General features: G+C 46.7%; 1 protein-coding gene across 2 annotated transcripts in view; it reads right to left on the bottom strand.

Moving 5' to 3' along the window:
* Positions 1–1,327: 1,327 nt before the first annotated feature.
* Positions 1,328–21,301, bottom strand: part of LOC144170589 (uncharacterized) — a 77,226-nt gene continuing 57,252 nt past the window's right edge. For both annotated transcript variants that reach the window (XM_077700477.1, XM_077700476.1), the window contains 8 exons: positions 20,526–20,741; positions 15,865–15,978; positions 15,180–15,230; positions 12,991–13,029; positions 12,192–12,236; positions 4,831–4,881; positions 3,176–3,307; positions 1,328–1,596 (listed from right to left, as the gene is read on the bottom strand). In XM_077700477.1, the coding sequence (XP_077556603.1) occupies positions 1,433–1,596; positions 3,176–3,307; positions 4,831–4,881; positions 12,192–12,236; positions 12,991–13,029; positions 15,180–15,230; positions 15,865–15,978; positions 20,526–20,741 (812 nt within the window). In that variant the 3' untranslated portion in view covers positions 1,328–1,432. The remainder of the gene's footprint in view (positions 1,597–3,175; positions 3,308–4,830; positions 4,882–12,191; positions 12,237–12,990; positions 13,030–15,179; positions 15,231–15,864; positions 15,979–20,525; positions 20,742–21,301) is intronic.

Here is a 21,301-nt window from a genome sequence, read left to right as displayed (position 1 = left end):
CGCTGCTGAGCCCAGAAACGGCCGCCAAAGGGCTGCGCCCTAAAATAACAGCTTCAAAATAATTTACTTTTTTGAGCTCCCAGTGTATCTGTGCGATGGCATAAATAAGCCTTGCACAGCGTATCGATGTGCAGGGGCGTATAGCTTTGTTCAAAGTGTGGGCTTCCCTCACAGTAGCGCCAATAGCCCAGGCACTGAGTGCACTTAATTGAGGAAAATGAACGTGATCTTGTAATCAGCTGCTAAAGGAGCATTGTATAAGGTAACACGGTTTCGAATTAGAATGCCTACTTAACTTCCCCGCGCAATGCAGAGTGGAGAAGGTCTCTTGTCTCCCTCCTATAAAGTTGCACTGCTGCGGCCGCATTCCTTTCGACAACTTCTGTGTAGGTCAAGGAGTATTGCACGGGATGGGAAGGGCTCGGCTGTCCGCAACTTGGTAACCAGCCGCAGTCAAAGGAGGAGAGTTACCGAGCCGCAACTCAGGCACTGGTGAAACGCCGACTTACCTGTATGGCTGGAAATGCATGTTGGGTCAATAAACTCCATCGAATTTAACAAGAAAATTCCTTCGAGCCCTGATTCCTATATCGTTACGTTAAATGAGTTTCGGGAACGGATTGGCGACTGATGTCGTGCCAGCCTTGGCGACAGTGGGCCCGCTGTCAAGTGGGCACGCCCGTGGAGGCACGCTGATGCTTGCATGGTGAGTACGCTCGCGAGCATGGAATACTGAAGCACCACAAAAATACAAAAAAAAAAAGAATTCCTCCGTCTAACGACCACGACGGTTGAACGCGAAGCTTTATCGGGATGGATTCTTTGGTTGGCCAGTCCCGCACTGCGAGTAGTGCTACTTGGAGGTGCGCACCACTTTTCTAGAATACCCACAACTCTCGGGTGTGCACTCCGTAGGCTTAACGTTTGGGTTTGGGGTGTGCGGCGGGAATCGGTACCTGTTGCGAATCGATACCTGTTTGAGGTGTTAAACCCCGAATCGTAACGTTAGGCCTAACGTTCTAAACCTCAAAACGGGAAGTTAGGTCTCACGTGTTGTGGCTAACACGGGACGCCGGGCTAAGCCATTCTTCTCGTGACGGCCGGATTCCTTGGATGTCGTGTGCGTTTTCCAAACCGCTTCGGCCGTGTCCAAATGAAATAATCGGATGGACGCCGGCTGCATAACGCGAAGGACCAACGTTCGATTCCGGCCACGGGAAGCGTTTTTTTCTTTCCCTTCACCCACGATCATTCATCGTCTTCGTCAGGGAAAGTTGGCCTCCCTGCAGGGCGTACAACGGCACCAGTGAGGGCACTAAAGCTTCGCTTTAAAAGAAAACTTGCCAAATCACACGGGTTGGCGCGCAAATCGGCCTTCTCCGCGCGTGATTCGTGGCTTTATTGGCGTGAGCAGCTCGACGAGGAGGAGGCTTCACCAGAACTTCCAGAGGGGCCTCTTCTTCGGCTCGGCCCGCACGCAGGTGGGGAACTCGGTCTTGCCCAGCGGCAGCGCCATGAGCGTCACGTCGTCGGCCAGGTGCAGCGGCCCGTCGCCGCTGGGCGGACGCTTGCTGGCCAGCACGGCGAACTGGGTGGCTGCGCGAGGAACAAGAGGCGCCACCGAGTGGGCCGCTCAGCCACTGTCACTAGGCGGTTAACTGATAGAAGCGGTTAGCTGATGGAAGCGGTTAACGGATGAGCAGCAGCACCGCACAACGCCTAACCATGCCTACACATTGGGAGGGAGCAAGCTGCAGTTAGGTCATCACTGCTCTAGCCTGAGACCGGAGTGCAAACGGCCTTCTGTTAAGGAAATAGAACCTGAGCGCTATTTTCGATTTAACGCGCGTCATACAAAAGGATCTGCGATCATTATTCCTGAGATAGTTCGCACCTCTAGAGGCCTAGCTGTCTAACTAGGTGTGGATTCACCTAAAGTGTGTTGCTCTTCGGGCAACCACCTTCAACTCGTCCCATCTTCGTATGATCTAGGACTGCTAATCCTACGGTGTGTTCTATGCCCTGTTCTTCCCCTCACGCTTTTTAATCCCAGCCCCTCCCGTCCCATTCCAACAAGTTACTGGGAATCACACCCTGCACTCAGAAGCTGCTTTCTGAGGGGGGTCTGGCCTGCACACAAGGTATAATCGGGTAATGGGTAGGGCTGAATGCCTTTTTTGGCGCAGCCATGTCGAAGTTACTCTACAAAATGGCGAAGGTTCTTGGTGCAACGCAGCAGTTAAGCCACTTGAGCAGCAATAGGGGGAGAATAAGTGCGATTTCGTCCAGCATGTATTGTCTACACCCACACACAATGTCAGGGTGGCAGTGATTGTCGAGGCGTGGATCAAATTGTCAAGAAAAGGAAGCAATTTGTTGTAAGCGATATAAAAGGAAATGTGGTGAGCTTAGAAGTAACAGGTAAATCCATAAAATCATTCCTTTCAGTCACTGTTTATTATGATAAGTGGCATTTCCAAATGATTTTTTAGAAGTTTTTTAGTCAATGTTGGCGCGCTTTTTTTTTTTTGCTGGGACCTCAGTTGGGGAAAATGCTTTATTAGCAATTAAAAAAGCATGGTAATCGTTTCTGTCCACACATCTTTACGAGCGACATCACAAGAGGCGCCAGTACAAGGGTGCTTTATAACAGACCAGAACTGCGATATTTCGGGCATGCGCCTAGCCGCCAAATCTATAGGTATCAACGAGCGAAGTTGCCAGTATTTCTTGCCCGTGTCTTTAATTGCGTATTGTCGACGTAGGAATCTGGATATTTTGTTCCGCCAAATTCATTCTGCAACTTTTATTTAGAATTGATGTTAAGACCTGCCAGAGTTTGAAACGTCTGATCTCTGCGTAAAAGTTATCCTCTTTGCTTCCAGCATCTGCTTTGCTGCATGGTCATGGTGTGAAATTCCTGGTTTTGTATTGTACAAAGCATCGGAAAAGATGTACTACGCTGTTTAAAAATAGGGTAGGCAAGGCTGACGAAAAGAAAACCTAACTTTACGCGGCACACCCCCGTATCCTATGCTGGTTGCCCTTTTTAAGGATTGTGGGCGATCGACTTGTGCAAGTCGTCGGGCCTGACTAGCTTTGCATGGCTGCTTGCAGGGATGGATGCCAATGATGCTAGGTTCGAGATAGAGGAGCAGAAAAGGCGGTGACGTACGTTGTTCCAAGAAGGCGCACTTGCATGAACTCATCATGGTGAATTTGACGGTCGCCGTTGGTTCTGCGTGGTTTCCAGGCGCGATCACTTGCTTCACGTGGAGCCTTCCGGAGCGACATCTGCGGCTGTTGTCTGCGGTGAGACATGAACCAACGAGCAACACGTTTACTCGTATACGCTGAGCCTGACGTCTTGCTGCGCACATGATCATCTTGCAGACCAGCCATTTCTGCCAGCAGCTAATGGAACCGGTTCTATATTAATGAACAGAAAACAATCGCCCGGAGCAGCGCCACAAAGCATAATAATATTAAAAAATACATAATTACATATTATACGTGCGTCGCATTGTAGAACATCATCGCGGCCGGCAATCTTTAACTGTTCGAAGCAGTTAAAGTTGGCCAATGACCACCATGGCCTACGGACACAAACCACGTGCGGTCAGTTTCCGTCCGCGCACAGCAAAGCTTGGTGCGAGTGTGGCCTTGACCTTCAGGCGAAATGAAAGCTCGGGGCAATTGTTATTTGCGAAGTCACTTGCGCTGGCTCGTTAAAGTGAGTGTAAATGAACCTTTAGCAAACCGTCACAGCACACCCGATGGTCAAACGTTTATTTCACGTTATTCTGGTAAAGTGGCAGGGGGAGGGGGAAAGAGGAAGGCGGGGGGGGGGGGGTCATTGTTCGTTCATTGTTGATTGTTCATTGTTCAAGGCGTTCATTGTTCGCAGAGCGAACAATGAACGAAGCAAATATAGCTGAACCTGGATGTCACGAAGTTGACAAAAACTCGCAATATTTCGTTACATGCAGGTTTTGGTTACATGCAGCTTTCGAGTTTAGGCTCGTGCAAATTAAGCAGGGACGAAACCAAAATGCTAGACATCAGTGATGTAGAACTCATCCTTAAAGGATTTATTTCACAGTGAAAAAGTGCGTCATTTGCTCCTGTCGCTTTCCCACGAACTGAGTCATTACTTGGCCTTCCAAAGAAGCAAGGTCATTTACCCCCGTATTCACAAACGTACCTTAAGCCTCACTTTTGCCTTTCGACACTTTTCAGTGCCATAAGTTGTTTGAAGGACCAAACTTATGCTGATAGGGCGCCTTCTCACGAACTTGATGCTTTCTGCCGCACTCAAAATTCTCGAGACGGTGCCGGCTGGGATACTGTACTGCGCGGCGACGTTCTTCTTTCCCGCCGGCGGAGGCGGCATTGTGAGCTTGTCTTCAAAAGACGAAAACTTTCGTTTTTCTGGCAGCAGAACTCATTACCGACGAACCGACACCACAGGTGGCAGTGGAGACGCGCGACTATACACGCCGACAGGCAGGCCTAGCACCTAATCTACACCGCGCTCACACTGAAAACGCACGGAAACTTGCGGCGAGGATGAAATTCGCTAAATTAGTGCATTTCTCCAGCGGATTTTTCATAAAAAGTGTAAAAAACAATGACTCATCGGAGTAGAGAATTCGTTACATCAAGGTTGACCGTCGGAACGCCTTCGTTACATAGAGGTCGCAAATACATGGGTTTCAATGGGGCTGACAATGGGGAATTGAAAAACTTCGTTAAATTCAGGAATCTGTTACATGGAGGTTCGTTACATCCAGGTCTAACTGTATGTCCGAGATGGCAGCACGTACTTACCAGGAGCTCCGACCGTGCGATCCGTTTCCGGGAACTGGTACCTCGCCTTGGCTGCACGAAAGAGAAAGCGCCATTCTGAAGGTTAGGAACGTGCAACTGCTTCCACCTCAAAACGGATTCTTGTAGAATTTCTTTTTGTCTTCTACTTACGCAGAAGCAAGCTCATCATCCCGACGTCTTAATGCGCAGAGTTCTGCAAAAAGGCTGACGCTGGAACGCTATGAGTACACGCTGCTAATTCCATCAATACCGGTATTCACACGGGGAACCTCGAAGAGGAGGAGTGTGCGCTGTTAGCGCTTAAGAGAGGTGGCGAGCCTTCCCTTTACCCTTCCAAAGTATTACCGGTCCGACAGACTGCACGTTCCTCCCCCTCATCCTGCTCTCTCCAAGGAAGAAGAATCGCTACTTCACAGACTACAAACGTACATGCACTTAGTTACAGTATCTTGAGATATAGAATTACGGTATTTTTTATTGTTCTTTCACTTGGTGTTCTAAAATAAACTGTATTCTGAAAACGCTACCACGAAATGTATCCTACAATCTCAACATTCCCGAAGGTATTAGCTTGTTTTCTGCTTCCCATTTGTTTTCTTTTGATGCAGTATTTTTGCACACTGTTATCCGGCGCCATTTTTAAAATTCTGATTTTTTGTTTCGTTTTGTGCCTACAAGACCCCTGATATGCCATCCATTGTTTCGCATACCCCGACGTTACACGTGGTTTGGACGTTTTGTGCGCAATTATAATGTACCCTTTACACTTAATTCTGTGCCCACTGCTATCTACTCCATTTCATCGACACATGCTCTCAAATTGTATTTAAGGAAAAACTTTTCTGAAGTTGAGCAACCCTGCGTTTCGTTTTTTGTATCTATGCATTACACACTGCTTACCGCTTCTGATCGTTTTCCTCCTTTTTTTTCTGTTCTCGTTTCTTTTTCCCTTCACCTTTCTTTTATTTCTTTTTTTTTTCTTTTTTTCCCTGCTGTAATTTATAGCGTCCTGACACTGGCTGCCCGGTACAGCCTGACCAGCCTATTTGGATTGGGCTGACGCGTCATGTACTTTACACCTCTACGACAAATAAAAGCATTTGTTATTATTATTATAATACCTCTCGATCCTCACCCATTTCGCCTAGATCGAATGTTTTGAAGTCAATACTCTGCTAAATGCCCGTTCTGTTCACAACCCGGGACTCTACATCATATTATAACACAGTGTGATCGCAATTCCAAACTTCCTCCACGCCGATCCCTTCTTCCCACCCTTGAACTGAGGGAGAACCTGGTGACCGAGCGGCCATCTGAACGTCCAGCAACTCCTGGCATCCGGAGCGGAGGCTTTCTGCTTACCTCACGGTTCCCGGAGTAGGGAACCGAACCACTGCCACTTCAGCGGCTCAAATAAACGTCTCTCTCTCTCTCTCTCTCTCTCTCTCTCTCTCTCTCTCTCTCTCTCTCTCTCTCTCTCTCTCTCTCTCTCTCTCTCTCTCTCTCTCTCTCTCTCTCTCTCTCTCTCTCTCTCTCTCTCTCTCTCTCTCTTTCCAAATCCAAATATGCGGCGCGCGGTGAAAGTGGGATTGAGTTTTCTTGCCCGTGCGAAAACCGCCTAAAAAAGGTTCATTTTCCCCCAATGCTTACGGGACCTCTTGTAACTGCACTCTGCACACCGTCATTCAGCTCCCTCGGATGTTTCGCGTGCTCTGTAAATCTAAATCTATAGTAAAGACACTCGACTGCGAAGAGAAGACACGGATCTCACTCTAAGCAAGCATTCTGCGTGTCACAATATCTTACACGCACTTCATTGACAGTGGGCGTTGCCCGGGTCTAATTCTATGCCCCTCCATGTGCTGGGGCCCAAAGCAAACCTAGCATTGACTATATTGGCGAAAGCCCAGCGAGTTTATGAGTTGCTCAGGAAATACTTCTCCTTCCGCAGAAAACTTCATGCGGATGCTACCCTCAACATTGGGATATGCACGCATGATTTATACTCCAGTTAACGTATACCCATTTATAAGATGGGTGATATTAGCACGCCATTTTGTAGAATATAAACAAATATAATATGAACTAACGTCATAGCTAGTGACCGGATTTTAGGCAAATGCTAATTATGTTCCTTGCGCTTCTATCGCACCATTTTGATATATGAGCATGAATTAAAGGTTAAGAAGGGCTTCTATGGTGTTTTTATAGCGCCTATACATGATTATTTTGGCGTTTGTGACTGAAAGCCTAGAAATGCCGATAAATGCCTATTTTCAATGCCTATTTTCGATATCGGCACCTATGTGAACACTATTTAACGTGAAGTTTCGCATTCGGGTGCAGTTTGAGATCGTATTCACGTTACTGGGCAGCATTAACTGTTCAGAACTCTATAGGGTGCAGCCTTGCCCTCTAGTTAAATAGATTCTCAAAAAAAAAAAAAAAAAAAACCAAACACAAACAGAATGGTATGCTCATTCTCAGTGAAAAGAGGCAAAATTTTGAACAAAAATCTTGGAGATGGTTTAGTTTGCTATTGCTTCCACAATTTTCACAGTTATTGTTAGACTACGCTCCGCGGGCTCCCAAAAACAGATTTCTTCGAAAATGTGCAGTCGCATCTACGTTTCTGGAACCCTACTTCAATCCAACTGAATTTTTAACGCAACAGTTGAGCATTGAACACGCCTTTGTTAGCAGTATTGAAGCGCTAACGGCGAAGCATTCCTGCGTAGCTGCATTTCTTTACACGCCAACGGGCTCTAAAATACGCGTTTCCATCAAAAATCTGTTCGGCTGTTAAACACTTTTGAAAAAATGCTCTTCAAATGTGTAGAAGTGTGTTTGGCAGTGTTGGGACGCCTTGCTTATACAATTCAGATAATATCTATGAGAAAATTGCCAGAGTTCTCTCTAACAGTCTTCATGTGAGACCATGTTAAATTTTAATAAATCGTCGTCTCCCTTGCGTTTAATATTTGTTTCCGTTTTTGTCGTGTCCTAATTTATTCGAGTCAGGCAGACACAGAGTAGCACGTTTATTATTCAACCTCCCCAGCCTTCAAGTATTCATGTTCACGCCTGTTTCACTATATGCGATGCTAGAGCAAGCGACCATGACCATTGAACATGAATTCGAGCAGTCCACTTGCTGAATTAAGACAATTTATCTTGGTTTGTTTAGCCACTTACATGGACATTTGAACAGACATGTTCAACTGTTGACGTGTTTGCACCATCATAACATTGTTGGTTTCCCTGTCATAGATACAGACCGCGCACGTCTTAGTTTGATATTATTTGCACTCATGTAAAAATGTATCGCGCCTATATGTGCGACGTTGAGGGCCTAAAACGTTGTTTTGTCTGCCTGTTTTAGGCGCCTAAAATGCACATTTTTAATGCCTGAAAATCCGGCCTCTAGTCATAACACAAACAATGGATCCACATTCTGCCAAGGGGCAAGAAATAAACATTCTCTTTCATGCTGAATTTGTCTAATTACTTGTTTGTTCGTTTGTTGCTCGAAGGTTGCATTTTGGGAGGTGGCAATAATAGGGCACGCACTACACACATATTTTACAGAAATTGCCCGCCCGATTCTATGATTTGTTTGAAGAAGGTTTGGCTTGCTGTTGCCGCAAAGTTCCGCAAACAGATAATTTTAGTGTCTCGGGAAATCCAAAGAAAAAAATAAAAAATTAGAACGGGGGGGGGGTATATGCGTTTCCTAGTCAGCACAGCCAAGCGACGTATGACGACATCTAGGGGTATGTTTCAAGCTACGTCCAGTTGCATGTGGGCCTCAATTTAATCGCTCAGAACCGCTTGGTCTCCTAGTGTAGTAGTTCCGCTCCTGCGAAGCAAACATCCTAACCCGGGTTGAAATCCCGTTACCGCTATTTTTTTTTTCGTTTTCAAGGATTCGCCATATTTGAATATAAACGTTTGTTATCACGCGTATAATCTATTTATGGCATCGTTATGCATTATAAATGGCATTTCGGGTATTTTCGTTGCCTTCTGGTCAGTTTCAGCTACTGCCTGTGCGCTTTTGCGGGTTTTCCCCTTTTAGGTCGGTTTCGGCTATTTCTGTTGAATATTTTTCTACCCCGCGGTTTTCAACCATTGCAGGTCCGTTTCGGATTTTATTTATTTCAGTTCGGGTGGTTTTGTATGCTTTAGGTACGTTTATGCTGTGATATAACCCCTTTAAGCAAGCTCAGGTGACGGCTGGCTGTACTGACTAGGAAACGCATATATGCACGTGGGGGGAGAGGGGCGCTGACTTTTCTTGAGAAGCGCATGTGCAGGATAAACTGGGTTAGAATAACTAGGTAGGCAAATTGTTCTATTCAACAGGGGCTGCGACAATGCGGCCAAGAGCGCAGGTAGCTCTGGTGAACAAGAACGTGGATAGCAGAGTTTGATGCTGTCACGTGGCGGCAGGACAAATTACGGGAGGCGTGAGGAAAAATGAACGAGATGGCTTTTAATGGGCGGTCGCCGTCTTTACACGAGTACGGCTTGGAGTAACTGTGTACATCGTCTTCTTCGTAAATTGGAGACATGGTGGTGTGCGAAACTCTCCAACTACATCTTCTTGACGTTAAAATGTGCTAATCTTGCGGGACCAGGTTGGGTTATGGCAGATACTGAATAATACAGGTATTCAAATATGTCATCACTTTCGGTGACATTAGAAAAACACAAAAACCTCTAGTTTTTCACGTGCAGGGGTTTGTAGCTTGCACTGCAGGCCGTATACAATGAGAAAGAAATATGCCACGATGCTTTCACACACGTTCACACAACGCATCCTTTCATACCCTGTGTGGCAGAGCCGGGAACTAGAGGGAGCCCGTAAGTTTACAGAACAACCTGAACAGTCTCCAGCTATTTTACATGCAGCTGTGCAATCTCGTTAGGTTGGAGGAATCAGTGAGTAAATATTTTCCCGTTGGATCGGTCTTTGCGACCGCTGTCGGTTGCACGATGCGCGGTCAATGCCTCTAGCGAGAAAACCGATTAGATAGGCAATGCACACTTTTTCCGTCGCAAAAGAAGGAACTTGGCCGCTGACTTTTGCGACAGTGACGTCGCCTGCGTGAAACCCGCGGACGATGTATTCGGTTCCATGCCATTGTTAGCGCTATTATTCATTTGCAACTGTCCCAAGTCTTGTTAATATTTTAATACTCAATTTACGCCGTAATATTTCGGCTTCGTATTAGTTAAAACGTGGTGGATCAAGAGGTAATATAACAGCCCGATAAACGCCCTACGCTCTTTAACTGCAGAGTGCGTTCTCGCTGCTGATACACTGTAGTACGGCTGCGGCGACGATATGGAACAACCTCAGGTCAGCGGTGTCGGCAGAAGACCCGATTGTCCAGACTATCTCTGTGCCTCTATGCAAGCGGCGCTCTCTGGAGTCCGTTCTCCGCTTTTCGCGGACAGGTCCGTCTGGCCGCCACGAGGGTCCTTATCGTAACTCCGGCGCCGGCGTCTTTGAACTTATCTCTCGTATGTGCTCAAAGTGGTTGCTCGAAAATATTGGGGGTTTCAGGAGCTGCCTTCCAGCTTCGTCTGGAAGCGTGCGAAGTGTACGCGGCTCATGCGGCTTACGTGGATGCTCAGTTGCAACGAGAACACGCGGGCAACAAACAGATCGCGTCTCCCACGGGTACCGGGCGGTACTCCTTGCTAACTATACACAGCGCTACCCGAGTAATGCAACCTCGCGGAACCAACTTGCTCGTAACTATTTAAATACGAGTCAGTAAATAAATGAAAACATAAGCTGCTTTCTGGACGCACAGGCACAGAACGCCGGCTGTTTTCGTGATGACAAGGTTACATACTAAGCGAGGCTATAATGCAAGCGGCGCAAGTTCACCTCCTCCCGGTGAGGTGAAACATGATCCGCGAATAAGGTTTCAGGTTCGAGGCTGACTAACTGTTCGTATTAACTCCGAATACTTATTCATTTCTCGGGATAAAAACTTGCGATGGATTTTGAAACACATTTATTTACATTGCATTCTACATGCTAAAGGACGTCATGTTGGCAAGCCTTCTCGTGCATTTCTTATGAGCGGAAGGGAATGCCGAGCGAATCGGTTGGAAGTTGTGGAAAAGGAAAAGCGGTGTAAGTATCTGGGATAGGGAAGAGCGGCGTCCGGTTGAGTGGGATCCTCTGGCAGCTTTATATATATTTTGTGCTCTTGTATATAGTGCCCATTGCAACGCACTTGCCTACAAGGCAGCTTTTCGTTTTTACAATTTCTTCTGCCTTCGGCTGAAGCAAGTTAGAGGTTGCACTCGCACGTCTAGGCCGACTACCTCGGTTCCAACCGTTTGTTGGAACCGAGATAGTCGGCCCAGGAGTACGCGTCAGCCGTTTTCAGATATACCCAATTGAAGTAAAACTCGCTGGTGCAGGAAGGCGTTGCGCACTGCACGCACAAGGAATAGGCTTCTACAAAACCATGTGCAATATTGCTATTTAGAATTTATAACATATTCGATGCAACCGAAAGGAAAAGTGTGGCGGGCCATCGGAATAGGACTCAACCAGTAGCGCTTATTGCTTCTTAACACTTCCCTCAAAACGGTCATTTGTTCCCCCTAACTCGTACTATTTGGAATATAATTTCAAACGAAGTTTATTACTTCCGCTTACCCGCCGCGGTGGCTCAGTGGCTAAGGCGTTGCGCTGCTGAGCACGAGGTCGCGGGTTCGATTCCCGGCCGCGGCGGCCGCTTTTCTGATGGAGGCGAAAAGCAAAAACGCCCGTGTGTACGAGATTTCGGCGCACGTTAAAGATCCCCAGGTGGTCAAAATTAATCCGGAGCCCTCCACTACGGCGCGCCTCATCGCCTGCGTTGCGTTGGCGCGTTAAACCCTACAATCAATCAATCAATTACTTCCGGTCCAACCCAGAAAACGGCTCTTTCCTTGTAACGTCAAGGTCAAGCCAGCGCCCCGAGCGGTCGCGCGGAGTGAAAGCGTCTAATCGCTCGTTCGTTCCAAGGGAAGAGACGCGGAGATGGGGATAGATAAAGGAGAGAGTAAGGGCGCTGGCTACATCCATCTTCATTGCGCGTTTGCGCCTGCGCCCAGCAGCGTCTTTGCATCGCCTTGAGGTGCAGTTGTGGGCGCGATCACTCCGCGCTCTCGGCGCGAAAACCGAGCAGTCGCTCGACAAACTTAGTTCAACAGCGTTCAGCCGCAATCGTGTGCTAAAAAGCTTCGTTGGTCAGCCATTTTCTCACAGTGGAGTGCCTCAGGCATTCTTTTGTTTGTTTGTTTGCAATTGTACTTTCGGTTTAGCAAGTGCGTTACGCGATACTCACGTTTGACGTTCACGTGGATCTGAGCCTGCGATCCGTACGAAGAGCCTGAAAGATGAGTGAATGCGCACTGTTTCAGCTTAATCTGCTTGGTGCTCTATACTCGGGGACAACCTAAGAACGACAACGATTATGATGATGATGATTGCTATTGTTTTTCCCTTTGTAGCGGTGTGATGACATGTCATTTTACCAAAATGGACCAATATACCCATGTCCTACCCCTTGGTTTAATACCAGCGATGCCCAGGGCAGGCACAAAAAGCTTATTAGGCACAGAATACTTTTTTTTCCTGTTACAGGTGGCAACTGTCCTAGGCAACATTCCCCTCTCTGCTTTTCGTCCACCAGCATTCTAAACTTCTTTTCGTCCCCTCGACAGCCTTGAAGTTAACTTCCTCTGTGATACCCTTAAATCCTAGGGCTTCTGGAAGCCGAATATTCCCTTCATGTAGATTCGGAACGGAACTTCATGTAGAACGGAAGTTGCCCCTGCTCCTCATCACCACAGCCGGTTGTTACTCCGCGCGGCGCAAAAAGTGCCTTACTTCGAGCATTGAGAACGTGACACGAGTCGTTTCTGTTGTTTATCGCACTTAATCTGCTTATAAATTTCTACAGCTACGTTAAAAAGAGTTAGGCGTGAAAAATAAGATGATGTTACTCATTAGGCGCAATCTCCAATCTCCAATTCGGTTCCGTCTCTTTGGTGGAGTGATACACTACATACGCTATTGCCGTTCTTAACTTGTACCCGAGTACAGCACCAGTCACAAGAATTCCGCTATTAGGGAAGACATACTTGAGATGCCGATTTTTGGTGCCCACCAGGGTTGAATGGCTGCAGTGAAAGAGAGAAACAAACAAACACAAAAGATTAAAAGGGCGCCATTGCTATTAAAAGCGCCTCCAGCTCTCTCTCTTTCTCTCTCTCTCTCTCTACGCCGCCCGATCATAAGATCTCTGTAATGGCCTGTAATCCAATCCATTTAATTCCCTCTTACAGCTCCTGGCTGGACCCGGAGACTATTTCAGGTGTGGCAACTGTTTTAAACCCATACCTCGGCTTCGATAAGATAAAAAGAACTGACAACAGCACCACGAAGGCCAATCCAAACTATGTATCTGCTTTCGTCACAAAGGTCGAGTCAAACGTGTACAGGACCTAGGCCCACTCCTTGATTTGTTTTAGGGTGTTCAGGTTTTTACAATAACTAGAAAGTCGTACCCGCAACGGTAATGTCACCCCCCCCCCCCTTTTTTTTTGTTGCTTTCGTCCTCAGTTGCTTGGTGGAGTTCTACTCAGAGTTTTAAAATTAAATGACATTTAACTGAGCCCCCTGCACGCTCGTTTTGAAGTAACTCCGCCTTAGCTAGGTCACTAAATGCGAGTAACTCTTTGTTAAAGTGTTTATATTGACCTCACGAGGCCATTCGTAGCAGGAAAATTGTGTCCACAATAAAACGACAGCAACTTTTGAAGGGAGGTTGACATTCCTTAAAATGGCTTTACTAACTTGTGGTGTCCTCTCTTTTCTGAGACCCGGTCCCTTCGCTGTACTAAAGACATGGCATGGAACCGGCAATCCCCTATTTAAGCACGAGTCAGATTTTTGATCTCACCAGAATTTTCTAAACCAAAATACGGGCTATCGCGCTCAAACAAATATCCATGAGTATAACGGTAGCTTTTCTTCCAACATTTTTTTTTTCACAATTCCCCTTGTCTGGCATTTTGAGCTGTGATTCGCGGCTTGCGCGTTTGTAAAAAAATAAATAGAAACAGAAAAAAAGTAGCGCTGTTTCGACTAGGTGCGTGCTCAACTGCAAATGGTGCTGTTCAAAGAAGTGGCCTATTTCCGTCTCCTTTAAGCAAGACACATAAAGACCCACGTCTGCTCGGAGGTACAGCGCGCAGATTATTTTGGAGGCTGCGATGCAGCGGAAAGCAATAGAGTTACACGGCGACCAGCAAAATTAACAGGCCGCTCAGACCAAAGAAAAAAAGGAAAAGCAATCCCTGCTTTATATTTTAGGAGATATTCTGAAAACCTCTTTCCGCTATTGTGATTTGCAGGCACAGAATAAACAGAATAGTTGACTATGAAGAAATCCTCCGAAACGCTGTGTAAGTTGATAGCTTATTTGCAAGCAAATACTTCATTACAACAGTAGATGATCTACGTCTAGGAAGAATCTGAATTCGTAACCTAGGGAAAACTTCCTGTCTTCTAAGTTTTGAAACAAGTAGCAAATAATGTTAAGTGATTATAAAAACAGTGGAGGGCTACCGTCCAATAGTTATAAATGTACAATAGTGAAAAATAAACCAACGGCGCATTACGGTTCTGCGGTAATCTGTTCGAACTAGAGGGCTATTTTATATACAGTACTGATATTATTTCAGTTGACGATATTAACAAAACAGGGGGACATAGTAATAGAAACTATCCTGATATTGCAAAATTGCTTGGTAATCTTGTTAAAACAACGCGTTAGTAGACGTGGTACAAGAAGATGGGTGTTGTGTTGTACTATACTTGTCCCACGCCTAGTAACGGACGTTTTCAACAAGATCAATATAAACGAACTCTCCCAACTCACTATGCCGATACGACCCGCCGCGGTGTCGCAGTGGCTAAGTCGTTGTGCTGCTGATCATGGGTCCGTGGGTTTGATCCCGGCCGTGACGGCCAGGTAAGAAACAAAAACACCGGAATGTCGAGATTGGGGCGCACGTTCAAAATCCCAAGGTGGTTCAAATTGATTTGCATCTTTTCACTACGGCGGCTCTGATTTCCCAGGTGCATCGTAGGCGCACGAAACTCTGAAACTTGAATTTAAACCCTTCTGATTCAGTGTAGTCCTCGTTAACAAACGAGTCCGCGCCTTCAGCTCTGCTTCTCCTCCTCACTTGTTTTTGTCTTTTTTAACCAACTAATCCAGTGCTATTTTTGTTTCTTCGCCCACACCCGAAGGCACCGTCCTCACCGGAGTCCGTACTTGACGTGAAGGCGTCGTCCGGAATGCTCACGACGGCAGCTGTTGGAAGGAGCGGGAATTAGAGTCAGGCGCGAAGTTCAAACCCTCACTAGAATAATGAATCGATGTTTTTGCAAAATACTTCCGTTTTTTTATAATCCGGAACGATGAATAGGAGTCAATTTACAAATAAATATGTCATGTCATGAATACGTTTATACACACGCATGCGTTACATTCTTGGTTATACTTACATACATACATACATGCATACATACATGCATACGTATATACATACTTGCATACATGCATACATACATGCATGCATACATACATGCATGCATACATACACACATACATACATACATACATACATACATACATACATACATACATACATACATGCATGCATACATACATACATACATACATACATACATACATACATACATACATACATACACACACATACATACATACATACATACATACATACACATCATACAATTACATTTCTTTATAGGTCTCAACGAACAAGTTACCACTAGGTTACGTCAAACATTATTCGTTCGTTTTTGAAGCAAGAAATTATTTGCAAATGCGCGCTACTACGCATGTGCAAAATCAGCGGGCAACCAGCCCCTTCGATGTATCTCAACATGAAATGATGTCAACGACTGGCGCTCACACTGACCGTATTCCGACTTGCAGTAGTGGGTGACGGTGCTCGCAGGCTCTTCTGCCGCGTCCAAACAGACGGGGCAAGTGGCCTGGACGCCATCTGGGCACGGACCTTCGTCAGCCGCGTCTGCACGTTCAGGCCAGATTCGAAGGCGTCGGTACGATGAACCAAAAAACTCTCACCGGTCACCCGAATGACCGCGCCTATCTCGCTTCCTACCTTTTCTGTGCCATGTAGTGTGCTGCTGTATCCAACCAGTGTTCTTTTGGAGACATCTTGCTCTAACACCGCCACTCCCGAACAGGGAAATTTATTCCTTAGAAGGGTTTTCTTGTGTTAGTTTATCCAAGAGTACGGCATACAAAACAAAGTCTGCGTCCTCGCCGTGTACTGCCGTGATGAGGCAGTACATACACGCCGTTGATCCCATTATTTTTTATCTATGTTCAGTGTGAGTTCGCGAATATTTTTATCTGTTTCATCCTGAACGCCTCATCCCCAACTTGCCACTCTGGCTTCTATTACTGCACCCTGTAGTCACATATTTCTATCCCTGCTCCTCGGCACTCTAAATAATTGTAAAACGTTTTTGTCGTGTTATGCGATCGCAGATACATGATTATATCCCAGGCGGCACACGATGCAAATGATATTTTTTGGTTTCTGGTGGCGTCCCGCGATTTCCTTTTTCCACTTGATCGCCTGTTGCTGCCAGTGCCACTAACTTGCCACCAGAAAACTCCGCGATGGCAGTCTAAGGTCGTCTTACGTTGATGTTTACATCAACAGACCGTTATAGCCTTGGCATTACGCTGAGTCCCACGTTCTTCTCGTGCAGTGACTTCCAAACTTTAAATCTAGGAAACACTTTCCTGAAGCTAGGTCACGCTGAGCGGCCAAAAATTTCTGTGCTGAACAAGCCAGGGCTAAGTAAAGAAGAACACAAGGACGATGGATTTGCGTCTCTCTTTCCTTAGTCCTCCTTCCTTGGTTAGCGTAAAATTTCACAGTGAGCACGTTCCTACTACCCGCCTGGATAGGACAGCTTCGGCGCTACGTGCAGAGCCTGGCGCGATAAAATTGGGGCTGTCTTGTTCGCCCCACTTTCTTGACTGCGCCACCATGCCTCACCCATATGAGAACGCGCACACCTCCTCTCTCCTAGCATGTTCAGCTCGCTCCAATGCTGTAATTTTCTTGCGAAAATTTTACATGTAGTTAATATACTACGCCGCTCAGCTCCGCGTTTAGAATAGAACCGCACAACCGCTCCCAGCAGCAAAAGATGGGTTCACCCGAGTACTTATTCTGCTGTAGCGAAGCCAGCTTGACAGGGGCATAAAAACCTTTTCAGGAAATATGATTGATTGTTTATTGTTTGGCGGATAAAAGGCCCGACCTTTAGACAAAAGGGTAAAAGAAAGTGTTTCAACGGAAAAAATTTAAAATCAAAACGCAAGAGAGCAAGCAAGGGCCCAATAGAGCGCTTTTGTGGAAATTGTACCTCATATAAGTTCATCCGCACCTACGTGCAATTTCTTCGGTGCCGCTAATGCCCTCCCCAACTTGTTTCACATAATATCGTCATGTCAGACATTTAAAAGTGGCCAAAAACAGCTGGTAGCCTATTGCTCACCACCACTTACGAATACAGAGAAGCTGGAGCGCCTGCGCTCCCATGCTACACTTCTCAAACGCGTCAAAATTTATTCACTTGCCAGTGGTCTTTACAAAGCAGTGTAGAGCTGTCTGCAAACCCTACTAGGGCCTGAAAACGGGCAACAAGTTGTGTTTAATAGGGTGCATAAGACTTTCATTGAGGCTTTCGTCTCCCTTTTCCTCATCTCCCAATAATCGCACAGGGCCTCAGGCCTATTTCTAATTAAAGTCGTTCATTCATTCATTATTTCAGTCGTGCCTATCCTGAAGCGATCACGTGGGCTAGTAAACGCTCTTTCATATTGCAGACACTAGGAAAGATTTACCTTTTTACCAGGACGCATGCATGCCATGCTGCTTGTTGTCCATGCCATGCCATGTTGCCCACGGTGGTTATATCCTGATGCCTTGCGATACTCTGTATACTAGACGTGTTTTGCTCATGAGCAAAACACATTACATCGTGAACTAAAGCGATTATTGCACTAAAATGACGTCAATATTTGAGTTATCGAGTCACGCAACGATTTTTATGCCTACGGCGCCAGAAAAGCCACCAGGACAACTAGAGGTGAAACCTTGCCGGTTTAGCACTTAAAGCGAGGCCAACTTGGCTGAAAACGTAATTCTGTCCTCGCACGCCGTGTCCAGCTAGGTACCACACAACAGCTTCTCACCACTACGAAACGAATAGAAAAAGCATGTTGACCTGCTTTTTTCCCTGTTCAACAGGTGCTCCCTGTATAGCGTAGCAATAGTGTTAGTATGATCTAAGTAGGAGGGAAAGAAGGGGGTGCGTCTTGCATATATCAGGATCAGGGTTTTCTGGGATTACCTCTTCTCTTTCGGTCACGTGACAAAACTGTGAGGAAGAAATCTTAAAGATACTTCTGTGCCGTCACACCCACAGCTGGCGCAGTGAAGTTCCACTTTCGATTGATTGACTGATTGGGGGGTTTAACGCGCCGACGCAACGCAGGTGATGAGGCGCGCCGTAGTGGAAGGCTCCGGATTAATTTTGACGACCTGGGGATCTTTAACGTGCACCGAAATCTCGTATACAGGGGCATTTTTGCTTTTCGCCTCCATCAGAAAAGCAGCCGCCGCGACCGAGAATCGAACACGCATCCTCGTGCTCAGCAGCGCAACGCCTTAGCCACTGAGCCACCGCGGCGGGTGAAGTTCCACTTGCAATATTATTTCGGATGCTGTTCGCCAAGAACTGTGGACAGCAGGGTATCTTAGAACCGATATATGAACCAACCATGCGCTGCGTTTGAAAAATCACAGGAAACCTTCATAACCAGTCGTTCTTAAAGAAAATACTGGCGATCCATGAAACCGTCTCTACTCTAGAATGAGTGGCCGATGCTACGAGACGTCCTTTTTTTTCCAGTGGCGTGTCTCGAGCAAATTTTTAACCGCATGGATGGTGGAGCGATGCGGACGCTGCTACAAGCTATTATTGTATTACATTGGAGAAATTACAGAACACCTGTATCAATTCGACTTTAAATCATTACATTACTCCAAGGGACGCGTTAAGAGCTGTGTGCCTTTCTCAGTGTCAAGGAGCAGCTACGCCCTGAGGTGAGCCCCGTACTCGTGGTACCTTCGCGGTCACTTGGCGTACCGGTTATGAACGATGTGCATAGTAGACACAGATGTGTGCTGCACGGCTTACGTTTGACGGCGTTATTTGTGTAGCCGCCAAAAAACATCTCCATCCTCACCTTCTACTTTCACGCTCGAAGTAAAGTAACAACGCGGCTCGCACGTATTGTGTTGCGTACCTTGCGTGAACTGTGCCCAGTACTTCTCGTCGCATATGCCAAAGGCGGCCATGAAGTGTAAACTCTTGACATAAACTGATTCACTCCGCGGCTCTGTCCTACGTCGGTCAAAGCTAAGAAAGGGCAGCCAACTTTTATGAACTGGCGCTACCAGCCATTGAAGCTTTTAGGAGGATACGTAGCACATGTTTCACCACGTAACGAAGATAAAAAAAAACTCTAAGTTACGTCATAGACATTAATTACTGGACACGACGCAGTTTGGTTAAAATGATTGCCCAAATATTTCTTCCAGGCATCGTAGGTGAGTATATACATTTTCTTGTAACGTTAGTTTGCCTTGAGCAATGGTGGGGCCACATTTTTACATCATGCGAAAGGTCGCCGACAGAATTATTGGCCACCTCGGCGGTGGTGAGACGTGCACGCCGACGCAGCGTTCGGTGCGGTGCTGAAGAAGCCCAGGGGGCAGTCTGAGAAACTGCCTGATAGCGTGCACTCCGCCTATCGGTTTCAGCGGCTAAGAGGAGGGGAGGAGGAGGGAACTTTTTTTAAAACAAGACACAAGAATAAGGACGAAATTATGAGAGGCGAAGGTTCAGTCGAGAGGCTGACGATTAGAGCGGCCTTTTATTGAAGCGCTCGAGCCGAGAACAAGCGAGCACACACACCATGATGCCGAAGAGCTGGCGAGTCAGCCGGCGGTGATGACGATGTACAGGTGTCCCAAAAAGTAAACTGAGCACGGCTTCGTGAAATTCTAATCATTTCTATTTTATGCGGCTGCCAGCATAAATATATAGAGTGACTTTCTTGAAAAGTCATTTAGAGGTTGCTGGCTAGGCACATGGCGGAGAAATACCATCAAAATCTCCAACCCGTGCTCCATTTAGTTTTTGGAGCACCTGTACAGACAAAGAGTAAAGCACGGCAGGTAGTCCACACACCGCACATGCAGAATGGTTGGGCCAACCGGCCAACCGGGGTAATGACCAAGGACGCTCACAATATGTAATTTAAAATTTTTCGCCATGTATCTAAGCTTGTGTCGTGGTGACATGTTTAATAGACAACGCTAGCGAAGAGAAGCAAAACTTCGCCCTAGTTTTAATTAGGGCGTGTGAGTGCATTACGGTGTTTTCTATGGCCTCCGCTTGCCTCCCATCCCCGTGCCTCTCGTGAGCTTCACCCTTGGAGACAGACGTTCTGCGGGTGCCTCACCTTGCGCGTCGTCGGCCACGGGTATCTCGAGTTCGGGCGGTGGCAGCGCGCTATGGGCGCCGCCCGAGGCCCGGGAAGGCTGGTCGGGGGCGCACACAGGCAGGGTGTGGGTGCCGTAAGGCAGCGGGTACAGCTTGACGCCGGAGCCCAGCTGCAGCACTCCGCCGGACAGCTTGGACTGCTTATCCGCCACCAGGACAGCGTAGCCGGGCAACTCTGCGGGTCAATGTCGAGCAAGAACGCGTATTAGTTCACCGAACAAGGCTGGACACGTTTCTTCGAGCCACTGGGTCCGCCTCCTTATTCGTGGCACAGCGCGTTTAGGCGCGAACCCGGAGGTGCCGACCGTGCGTTTCAATGGGAGAAAAGCTGTAGCCGCAATGCGAAGATTACTGAGATTACCATATTTGAATGATTGTAACGCGTCCCCGATTATAACGCGCGCGTAACTTTTATCATGAAAATTTGAAAAAATAACTTCATCTAAAAAAATATTTCAGAAATAAATATGTGGAACAGCTGGTTAAGGTATGCCCATCGAGAAATGGGTACGTCAAAATTCACTCGCGTGACGTTGACGGATTATTTTGGATTAGACTGAGTTGGATTCTGAGAGAAGTCTGCATTCATGTTGACACAGCGGGGCGATTTGAAGCTGGGTTTCAGTTTTGACCCCCATTGTAACGCGCACACAAACTTGAAGGCTAGTTTTAGAGAAAAAAGGTGCGCGTAAAATCGTGGAAATACGGTGCTGGAAATACTAGGAATTGCTCAGC

This window comes from Haemaphysalis longicornis, unplaced genomic scaffold, assembly GCF_048455015.1.
Source record: "Haemaphysalis longicornis isolate Haplotype H1 unplaced genomic scaffold, Haemaphysalis longicornis Haplotype H1 scaffold_2, whole genome shotgun sequence".
Lineage (NCBI taxonomy): Eukaryota > Metazoa > Arthropoda > Arachnida > Ixodida > Ixodidae > Haemaphysalis > Haemaphysalis longicornis.
The sequence above is the reverse complement of the archived record's forward strand: the minus strand, read 5'-3'. Positions and strand labels throughout refer to the sequence as shown.